The following is a 12,162-nucleotide window of genomic DNA, read 5'->3' as shown; positions in this document are numbered from 1 at the left end:
CTGGAGGGGAGAGACAAGGAGAAACACAGGAGTTTGTGAAAGAGCAGGGAAAAAAGCGGGAATAGTACCAGGAGCGGACACTTTTTTTATTACTTCCACCGTCTGCTTAAGTTGTCAAAGGAGAATTTTGAAACCATTAAACCTAAATAGTGGATTGGAATACCACTTTCTGTGAGCTGGGGAATAAACAGTAACTCAGAAACTTCAACATAAACACATTTTGTCACACACACTCAACTTCCATCCCTTGTTTTTAATGAAATCACTGTTGGATGTCTTGTCTTGAACTGTTTTTCCTTTGGGTCTTTATTAGTTGCGTCCTCTGAAAGCTTCAGGGCAGACAAAGTGTCAAAGATGAGGCAGACTATATCACTGGGGCTGGCAATATCTCTGTTACATTACTGATGCTTGTGTAGTTTAAATAGCCTCAATTTAATGTAAAGTACAGAGACTGATGCAACCACAGACATCAACCTCATATATTCTGTTACAGACACTGCTACTCTACGCAGAAAATTGACAAACGCACATTTCTTTTAGTAGTTCTGTTGATATGTTTGTTGTTTTTCAGCAAAAAAAGAGAACTTGGTGTGAATGAAATAGTTCAGAATTTCACTTCTTTCCTGAGAATTATATGAGAAGATCAAAACCAATTTCATGTATGTACATCGGAGCAAGCAGCAAGTTAGCTTATAGTATCTTAGCATAATAACTAGAGCAAACAACAAGCATGGGTCTATCCAAAGGGAACAACATTCCTAGCACCTCTAAATATAAGTAACGCATGACGCGTGTATATATTGTGCAAAAAAATGTGCATCAACAGAGCTACAGCTGGATTTGTTTGTTGTTTTGTATCTCTCAAATGTGCACAACAGGCAACAGAAAATGTTGTCTGGATTGCTGTCTGGTTCCCTGTTGTGTCATTGACAGTGGCTTGCTGGGTTTCAAAGCTGACCCTTAAAGAGAGGCATGGGATCTGGTTGGTTGATGTCCACTAAAAGCATCTTGTCTGGAGATAAGGCTGAAAAATGGTGAAGCGTTCCTTTAATTATGGTATCTGTTACATGGGGCTCAGGGGAAATTATGAAAAGGGACTGACAGCCACATAGGAGTGCACTGTGGAGCTCTCTCTGCAGCTCACTCTTCCAATGAGACACAAATGCAACTCCATTCAGAGGTACAAGTGGGTGATGATGCATGAGTTTACATGACACAAGTATGCATGCGTCTATGCATTTTGTGAGGGTGTGTATGTCTGTGTGTGTGCGTGTTCTTGTGTGTATGTTCACCAGAAGAGTTGAAAGGCTGAGAGCACCCTGTGTGTAAAGTTCACTGGAGTTCACACGGCTAATTAATACTGAGTGGAGAGTGCTCGTTAATCATACAGCGCTATTTATCACAGGAAACGCTCCTTGTCTGTCTGATGGTCTGTCCCAGTGGACACACACACACACACACACACACACTCAACCTGCTGCAACCTGGCCCTCTTCTATCTCCCTCTCTCTCGCTCTCTTTCATCTCATCTATCTCTCTTTCACTTCCCTCTCGCTCCGTCTTTTCTTTCTTCTACTCTTCCTGTCTTTTATCACATTGAAGCACATACACACACACTCATATGCAGACACACTTTGGGTGGATTCTTTGTTCTTCTTTCAATCCCCCTATGCTTGAAAGTGAAGGCAAATATTTGACCAGCACGTGCAGACACATAGGCAGACACACACACACACACACACACACACACACACACACACACACACACACACACACACACACACACACACACACAGGCGAGAAGGTGTAGTTAGTGTGGCCTTATTTCAACAAAAGCTAATTGTGGTTAACACTGTTAAGATTCTTAAAGATGCTCAAAGGGAAAACATGGGTTGCATCCTTTTCCTTCCCACAATGCATCATCAGGTCAGACATGTCCATCTTTCAAAACAGAGTCCATGTTGAAAATTGTTATTTCAAATTTGGGATCATGCCTCGCATTTTCCTCTGAACTCGAGAACCAATCGCTGATACCTGCTGAATTACTAATGTCAAAAACATCAGATGAAATTAACCTGATAGAGCATATTACATAGATTACGATGAAAATACCTCTATGCTTCTTTTTCAATGTTAGGATTCTCCCTTTGTTTAGCCAGAGGGCCGATAACTTCTAGCTGTGTCTCAATAATGTTTGATGGGCCAGTAATAGTGATGTTTTAAAGCTGTACAGTAGTCCAGACATTAGCAATGACATCAGCTCCCTATATACTGTATACCATACTCTATAGTGTATATAACAATGGGCTGTCTGGGGCTGGGGGCCCTACAAAGTTAGCTAGACTTTATTATCACCAAATTTGGACTGATATACCTCTGGATGCTGTCTCAGAGTGGGTGGGAGTGACACAGCGAGTGTTTGTCCAAACAGCCGATAGCTTTACTTCACTTAACGTCTGAGAGAGTGTGTGTTTGCATGGAATGCACCACAAGTATAGGCTATGTGATTTTATGCAGGTGTGAACACAGCACTATCTCAAAGTGGGCATTTGGCTCTGAGAATGTGCATTTTAAATATGCGATTAAACATGTCTATGTCAGTATGTGATAGGAGTTTAGGGGTGAGGGTTACTGGGAAAATACAGTCTGGTCCTACGAAGCTCTGTGCTCCCTCAAAGTCCAGGGATGTCTACAACGAAGGCTTTGATGACAGAATAGAGGGACATCTGGTGCGGACCCAGGGTATGAGTGGGACAAAGAGAGGAAACGGGAAGAAAGATAGAAGTCGTAGGCCAAATAAACGTAAGTGGCAGTGTCAACAGATGCAATTTGTTTTCGATAAAGGGCATGCAGGCAAAGAGAGGACTGCATGCATGGCACACAAGTGGGAGGTGAAATCAAGTGAGGCAAGACAAGTGAGTTGTTGACATTTTGGCACAAAACTAAAGACTTGGAGTAAATGTGCAGAAATTGAAACACAGAAGGGTCTACACATTAGCTACATTCCCAATTTTTAGCATTATCAATTACTGAAATTGTGGGGAAACAAAATAGTTGCACATACCTTGCTGGATGACTGTTTCCCCCCCAATGTGCGTGACTGGGAACATGGCATCAAATATGTCACTGAAAGAGAAACAGGCAGAGAGAGAGGGAGGAGAAAGGAGAAGGAAAGAAGAAGATTATGGTTATTTCAAACGCATGCTATTACATTACATTTCAGTTAGCTGTCACATTTATCCAAAGCGACTTACAGAAGGTTAATTCAACTATGAGATTACGGTAATTTACTCCAGAGATCTCCTGATTTGTTGACTCACACAAGTTTGTACCGAGGGAGAGCGCCATGATGGGAAAGACAGGGCGGCCGTCACCACAGTGTCAACTCTATCAACCGATAGGACAGCCAGAGAACTCTGGATGACCCCGACACACACACACACACACACACACACACACAAGCACACACACACACACTAAACGCTCCCACCTGAATGTGTACACAACTGATTTCTTCATTATCATCCACATACAAACTAATATTTTCAGTTAAAGTCGTCATAATGAACAGACATATGCCAATAAGATTTATGTTGTATGTAAGTCCCAAACAAAAGACATTATTACCATCAGATCAAACAACATTGCAACACGTGAGCCACTTTCTCCGCATCTTTACATCGTATTAAGACTAAATGTAGGGTTCAGTATGACTCTGCCTGGTTTCAGCACATGATCAAAGTCTGTATGTCTGTGTGTATCTTTTAGAAAGAGGCGCTGAGAAAACAAACAAAATGTTGGCTGTGCCTAAGCACTTAATTTCTGTTTCAGCCCTGCAGGAAAAGCGCTTGTTAGACTGTTCCTAATCGGGCCGTTTGAATGCACGAGGCAGATTAAAGTTCCACTGCTGAGATGTGTTGGGACAAGAGAAAACTCTGTATCCTTCCTCTCTGCTTGTCTCGCACCTTCAGGGTATATTTATCTATCTAATCAGTTGCATACCACCCGTCCAATAGAGAAATATAGAAAAAACAATAAGAGGGTCAGGCATATCAAAGACATACAAGACCTGTTGAGTGAATGTGGGGCAGGTTTAAGCCTGTTCTTGAAGATGTAGTACGTGTGTCACAGAATGTGTGCAGCAGTGTGCCTGGGTCTGAGTGTATATTGCCTCTGAAAACACACAGGCTTGTACAAAATAATGTGTGGGTGTTAAACACGTCTGTGCTCATGACAGTACACTAGACTCTGCAGCGCTTCGAAATGAAAAAGCTTACACAAACACACAAACAGACCTTGCTCACTACAGACATGTTTGTTGCTTTACGTGATGCTCGCCAAAAAATAAAGAATAAAAAGAAAAAACTACAGGTCAAAAGACTTTGGGCAGAGATCTAAGGGTGTTATTGAGTGGTTTGGAAGTGACTGGACCCTGCTGGTATTTGTTTATGTGACACTGAATAAAAAGCAGACCTAAGAAGGTGGATTTAGGCCAGCTACACTACCAGGTATGCCCTGTGTAATGCAGCTGGCCACTGACTCTCACACACTCACACTCACACACACACACACACACACACACACACACACTTGTGTACATAAAAGCACACATTGTCTTTGAAGTGTAAAGCATGAACTAAAAGATGCACAGACACACTCTCATTCAACGCAGCCTCCATATATGCACATGGTACTATGGAACCAGAATATTGCATATCAACACACACACAAGTACTGCAACAACATGCTTGAGCACGGGCCTTCTCGATAAAACCATGCTCACTGGCACTCTCATACGACACACAAACTCCTGGGCTTTGATGGTGATTAGTCAGAGCAACATCTGCAACAGTGCCCTCAACTTTCCTCACATCTGTGAGCACCTGCTCCCTGCATGCAGTCTGTTTATTCAGAAGCTGGTCACAAAAAAAGAATCATGTGTAACCCATGAAACTAATTACCATAGCAAAAGAAAAAAGTCATTTTGAAAATCTCATAAAAAATGGAGGGAAAATCCACAACAATGAATTATGTTAACATCAAATATTCTACTGCACACAATATCTTTCAGTGCCGTCTAACTCAGAATGAGTTGAGTATTTCTCAGTGGCGATGATGAGGATGCTGTTGATGATGATGCATAATGCAGATAAGTAGGAGGCTCCAGTCTGAGACACATAGTCATAGCGAGAGGATCAAAGGTGAGCAAACCTGCGGTTAGGTAATTACCCATGACCACCTCTCTCTTTCTATGCCCTGCCTCCCGCTGAATGCATCGGTGAGCTCCACAAAGACACTTACGCAGGTAATTACTTCCTCTCGTCTCTACCTGCCCCTCTTTCCCTTTCTTCATCTCCAACTTCCTCCCTGTCACTTTTGCTCTTCCTCTCCCCTCTCAATTACACCGTCCCTCTAATTCTCTCGCTGGCCCACCTATTTCCCTCATCTCTCAGTCTATCACCCCCCTCCACCATCCACGCCGCCTATCTCAGATGGAGTGATTAATCTTGCCCTTACCGCTACCTGTAGCCCATCTGACCTTATGTAAAGGTAGACCCCCCCCCCCCACTCCCACCCAACAACAATAGGTGTGCTGTTCTGACAGAGACAGACAGAGGGACCCTGCAGACCCTGAGGGGGCGAGGAAGTTCACCTCCACCCCCCGGGAGGAAGACAGGGGTTGTGTCATGGTTCAGATATGTGGAAATACTTCCCTGCAACACACCTGAACATGCATGTAAGAACACATACTCAGAAAGAAATGCCAAAATGCACCCATGTAAATGCCCAATTGTTAATTGCTTTTCAAACTACCCTCGCCGATATCATTCTTCCAATCTGTCTCTTCGAGCACTCCGCCAAAAGTCATAATGAGAGTTATTATCAAAATGGATACAATTAGAGCGCAGACACCTCTATGTAACGCCCTGCATTGCTTTGTGTTGTGATCACCATGAAACTTTTTCCCTCCCGTTGTCAGATCAATCGAGCCACAAGGACATGTCGCTGCCACGTCAGGTTGCAAGTTATACCGCACACTAAGTATCCGTAAACACGCATGTAGGTGTCTGATTGTGCGAGAATGAACGGAAAAGCTTATGCGAGCCTTCACTCTCTCTGATGCACACGCACACAGCAACGCAGCCACAGCCCATTATTGCTCTCAAACGCCCATAAAAATGTGGTTAGCTTGGGGGATTTCAGTCTTTAATGAACTGAAATCAGGCCTGCTTGTTTTAACTGGGGTGCTTGTTGTTCTTCCTTGTTGGCGTTGGCGGCCTCTCTATCTCGCTCACCTCACCTCTTCCCTCCATCCTCCTGCTGCTCTCTCCTACGACACAGCTGTTTGTTTGTTGGATCTCTTACCTTACCGCCTCACACAAAGCACCGCCATGACGCCATGAGCACTCAAAGGCCTCTTTAACACTGCAGCGTGCCGCCATGTCTTTCTGTTACCGCAGGATGTTGAGTTCCACGAGCCCTTAATGGGGAACGAACTCGTCCGAATGGAAGACGCTTAGTATTAAGCAAAAACAATCAACAACTGCACCGCATACGGGAACTTCCCGGCTCTCCAAGTTGTGTCTTGGCTTGGCAGAAAAGGGCCACTGGTTTGGCTGCCACAGTGTTTATGCCATTAGTGCTTGGAGGATTAATTTCACGACCACAGTTGATTGTAATTCAGATTGCTTATTCTGGCAGATCAGAACAATAGTCTTTGTTTCACAAGTCTGCAAAATTCCACGATATAAGTACTGGCCTGAGGAATATGTGACTATATAAGTTTTGTAGGCTGCAGCAGGCAGCAGGGAGATGCTGAGCAACTGAAAAACATACGAGGTAGGAATGATCTGCTTTACAGAGAAATTAGTGCTGGAATCTCTAACTTCATGACAATACTTTGAAAAATAATGATATTCAGTGAAATTTTCAATACCATGGGGAATGATTGACATTAAGGGCATAACATTTTAAATTTGTATTAAAAAGGGAAATACCAGTGTGTGGGTCCACTTGTTCCAAATATTCAAAATCAACATTAATATTTTTGAATAAACAAAAATCCAAATAAACACCTGTAAAACATGGAAAAAAAGTTTCCTTCTTTAGGTTTTCAGGCTCCTGAGTGACTTGTTAAAATAATCCACGCTGAATACCTTCTGCAGTGTTAGTGGCAGATTGCTACATAAAAAAGTCGTGCGACACTACTGCCTTTTGTTTGGTTGCCAGGTGAAGAGTTGTGATGAGTCAGCACAATGTGAAAAGCACAAGCGGGCTCACAAAAAGCACGACAACATAAATTAGGTTTGCACTGAGGATGGAGGTTAACTGAATTGTTTACTTGCCTGTTGTCTGACTCATTATGGGTATATATCACAGTAAGATGGAAAATATCTTTATGAGGCTGACTAAGTGGTGTACAGTTTAAAGTTTAAAGTTGAGACCGAGCTGCAAAAGTCACTCTCAACTCACCCCACTGAGCTGTTAGTGACGACACAATGACATTTGTATTTTAAAACCACCTAATTACATTAACTGATACGCACATATAAACACACTCTCTCACACACACACACACACACACACACACACACACACACACACACAATAGGCTGTAGTCTAACAGTGAGTAAGAATGAGTAAAGGAAGAGATGAAGGAGATGTAATTATACAGCACTGAAACATTCAGGGAGGATATTTATGACATGAAAGCTCTTGGCACGTGCCCCGTCCCTCCCTAAAGGCTTCAAGAAAGCTGGAGGGCCCGGGCCATGCCAGCTGCTGCCCATTTCTTCACATCGGCCTCCAAACCGTATCTTACTTAATAAAGAGTCGCCACATAGATCCCCTCTGTCCACCAAATCACAAGCGACTTCCAGTTTTTAAAGTACAGTGACAATTGTGAACAATATTTTAGAGAACATGCATTTTGATTTCATTTTTTAGAACTATCACATAATGTTAATTAGGACAGACAAGTTGATTATGGTTTGTTTCGGGAAAACTAAGTTCTTCTTGCACATCACAAAAGTCTAAGAGAAAATTAAAGGTGGAGCTTATTGAGGAGGCGAAACATATCCAAAAAGCAAAGCATCTGGGTGCACATATTTCTGGCTGTAGCTCGTGGCGGCACCATAGTTTCCTGCCATCTTTAGTGCAGATATATAAAAAAAATACTAAAGCTGCAAACTGTTATTTTTTATGCACACTGTTGTAAAGTTTACCTGAGCTCCTCCTTGTAAGTATGGTTGAGTTTATATTTGAGTGATTTTGAGTGTACAGGCACCGAGGTGGTCCTGGGGGTTTACAGGTGGACATAACAGTTTACGGCTGGTGGCAATGACCACTTAAAGACGGTCAACAATGTGGGAGGAGAGAGGAGGCCAAGGCCAGACAAGGAGAAAGAGAACCCTCACTTTTCTAAAGCTTAACTGGCATTTCTCCCGTTAGGCCCTGGGCTTCGGTTCTCGGACCTCTGATAAACATCATAAGCTCCAAAACAAAAAGGTAGAGTTTCTTTTAACTTTGCAATTGTCCACCGCACACTAAAACCTTTTGAACCCTTTAAGAGAATTTAAGACCTCTGACTGATGTTTCTGTCACTAATCTAAGATCTAATGGGGGCTAACATTCATATACGTTGAGATCTAAAGAGGTCTAGCTTGAGTAAGCTGTGTGATTAAAACTTGCATTTAAAGCCAATGGATTGCAGGGAGCACACTGCGTTAAACCCACACACCTGGCCTGATGGCTTTATAAGGGGCGTAAACCTGACTGCCTCCCGTATCTACAAAGTGGAGTAGAGTGTACCCGAGCACCTGAGGGCCAGTGCTGGTGATCTGTGTGACCTGAACACTGCTGCTGACACCTGCTGAAGGAAAAGGTGTCATTTAAATGTAGTGCGATGCTCAGACCACCTGAGAGAAATTCTCATCTCTAAATTAAAATTCAAGTGCAGTGTTAAGGCGCGCAGGTCCAATTTCCGTCTGACATGTTACACATGGATAATTCAAATAAAAATGCAACATCTATTACAACGTTTTCTAACATTGAAAAAGCACTATTACACCCCAAAAGCTTGATTTTACTTACAAGTGTCCGGAGAACTTATTGAGCTTTGTTGAAAGCTCACCAGACCAGCAAACTATGGGGAGTGTTTAGCTGATGATGTGACATCACACCTATAAACTCTGACACCGACATAAAGCATACTGTTGTAACTGTTTTTTTTTTTTTTACATAAGAAGAAACACAATTCTGCTTCTACATGTCCAGTTTCTTGCTTCAAAATTAGTCCAAAACTGATTTACACAAGAGTCTATCAGCTTGATATTTCCAAACATGCTGGCATCAGTTTCCAGATTAAAAATCTGAATCAGGGAAGAAGCTTAAGTTGAGTGGTGCGGGCGTATTCTGCATGAGCGCAAAAGCCCTGAGCAGTGAGTCTCCTGGGTCATTTACCCGATGGCCGCACTGTTTGCTGCGTGCCATTGCCTAACGGAAAGGGAGGGAAAGAGTAAGTGACACAGTAGCTTTCCTCAAACCTTTGAGCCTAATTGAAGCAGTAGTCCTCAGATAAAATATCAGACTGAACTACCACTGTACAACTGGAACTGACACCTTGGACTCTGCTCGCCTGCCAATGCAATCCAGCCTTGTCACACCCTTACCATGCACAGTAGCATGGTACTGGGCATCAGTGCTTTCCTCTCTAACACACACACACACACACACACACACACACACACACACACACACACACACACACACACACACACACACACACACACACACACACACACACACACACACACACACACACACACACACACACACACACACACACACACGTTGGCATCAGGGAGGTGAGAGGCAGAGTTGCATGGCAGTGGAAGAAAGGACCATCCTGAGGAGAGAAAAGAGTGAGAAAAGGAAGATGGGGCAGTTGATGGGAGGATGTGAGGAGGAAGAAGGATGTGTTACAGGGCGGAGAACAAATACCAAATACTTTGACAGGATCTTGATTGTAAATATATGCCTCGTCAGAACCTTTGATGTTTAAAATCATAGGATGATTGCATGCTACCGCGGAGCATAGCTGAATAATTTTCCAGGTAAAGTACAGGTGAGGTAATACAGCAAAGTTAGCCCATATGACGTCTATGTATCATTTAAACGATTCGAGTTTGATTAAGAGTGGGAATTATATTCAGCTGGAGCTCAACATTGCCTCCCGGCTTCCTTTTTGTCCGACTGCTGAGAGCATGAATAAGTGTGACAAGGCTGTTTAACAGGCCTACCTGATGATCCAACACACACCGGCTGCTGGTGCAGCGATGATGTCATCCTCGAAACATCACAAACATGTCCAACCATGCAGTCTCTCCCTTTCTTTCCATTTCCATTCGCTCAGTAGAGATTAGACGGCTATGCTCTTGATTAGCTTCACCAAAACTTTATTTCTTTTTTTTTTCTCTTCTATTTGGTTCACTTTAACTCGTTTTTCTCATGCTGTGGGTCGAGTACACTCTCCAGTGCTAGCGTTTTCTCACTTTCCTAAGGCCCTCTGTCTCAAATGTTTGTTGCCCCAGGACAGGGAAAAGCGAGCTCTTCCTCCACTTAGAGAGAAAAGGGGTCAGGCTGAATCAGGCGCTGACAGAACTAAGCCTCTCCTGCTCGTATGTGTGTACAGAGGACATGTCACTGGAAGGAGGGAGAGAGAAACACTCATCCCATGAGCAGAGATACATTAAAAATAATTATTTAATGGAATGCATAATACATTGTATACAGGTGCCAAGAGTTGTGCTTCTCTCTTTCTTCCTCTCTTACTCTCTCACACACACACACACACACACACACACACACACACAGCACACACATCCTGACACGTCGCTAAACATCACAAGACATGCCGCTGTCCTGCGGGCATGTCTTTTCCTCTTCACCGCCCTCCACTCCGCTCCGCTCCCTCACTACCACCTCACAGAAGACGAGCATTAGAACTAGATAAGCAAATCGGGACACCAACTCTCTTTTGTTAAGGTTTAAACCTGAGAGGTGTTTACGCGACACAACGCATTATGCATGCACGCTCAAACACATAGGTACGGTATATATTATGCTGCAATTGAGACCAAAGAGCAAACTCTGAAAATGCCCAGCAGGGAGGAAGAAGGGAGGATGAGGGGATGATTAGATGGGAAAACGTGAAGGACGAGGTATCCGCTGAGTAGAAATACTGGAGGCGAAAACTCAACACTGTGTGTGTGTGTGTGTGTGTGTGTGTGTGTGCATAAACCGAATCAACCAGTACTGCGAGCAGTGAGGTAAGACGTGCATGGAGGAGAGAGAAATAGTTGACATTCAATAGCTGACACCTGACTGACGTAAGGCCTTCCCAGTTATAAACAGACATCTTTATCAGACACACAACCTCCAGACCTGGAGAGTGTTGAACAACCAACTAGCACCTCGTGTATAACACCATGGAATGTGCTAATGTTAGCAACTTGCTTACTGGAAATGTCATTTGACTAAGAAAAATACATAGAAAGTTGCTGAATACAATTCTTATCATTGGTAATAAAAAAACATCCTGGATCTGCAGCCTCTGTGCTCCTGTTATGGATACAGAAACCTGACTTCATTTCAGTGGCTGAGTTTCTGAGGTTTGAAGCTTGTTCATTACTCATGTTGTATCCTTACTGATGGAATAGTACAAGAATACCTCATGCAAAGAACAAATATCTTTTCTTTCACTTTGAACACTCTAAATTCTTGAAAAAGTGGGCGGATGGACTCTTTTTGTAATCCAATAACAAATCACTAAAAGATTTAGATCAGGTTTTTCAGCCCATTACTTGCGGTGACTTTTTTCCTGAATCTGTTTTAGAAAAAAACATTAAAGACATATAGGTGTTTTAAAGGTAATTTTTGTTTCTGCATGTTGTTGAAAAATGTTGTTGAAAAAAAAAATGGTTTGTTGAGCTGCAAGAAATGCCCCCGCTAATGCAAAAACAGTAGAATCATTATCATGAATGACGTTTTAAAAGACAATCAAATATCAATTTAAATACAATAACTCATGCAGCCCTAAAGCTGAGAGCCCACTTGAAAGTCGAGTGACTGTATGCACTGTAGAAAACTGGAGAACAGCAT

The 12,162-nt window shown here is 42.8% G+C and overlaps 1 protein-coding gene across 3 annotated transcripts in view; it reads right to left on the bottom strand.

Moving 5' to 3' along the window:
• The window catches only part of prkar1b (protein kinase, cAMP-dependent, regulatory, type I, beta), a 55,622-nt gene that overhangs the window by 19,106 nt on the left and 24,354 nt on the right, over window positions 1–12,162 (bottom strand). For all 3 annotated transcript variants that reach the window (XM_068578232.1, XM_068578234.1, XM_068578233.1), the window contains one exon: window positions 3,065–3,126. In XM_068578232.1, coding sequence (XP_068434333.1) covers window positions 3,065–3,126 — 62 coding nt within the window. The remainder of the gene's footprint in view (window positions 1–3,064; window positions 3,127–12,162) is intronic.

This window comes from Clinocottus analis, unplaced genomic scaffold, assembly GCF_023055335.1.
Source record: "Clinocottus analis isolate CAN_PGR_092001 unplaced genomic scaffold, fCliAna1.0.p SCAF_16, whole genome shotgun sequence".
Lineage (NCBI taxonomy): Eukaryota > Metazoa > Chordata > Actinopteri > Perciformes > Cottidae > Clinocottus > Clinocottus analis.
Note: the sequence above shows the minus strand (reverse complement) of the source record. Positions and strands in the feature narration are given on the sequence as shown.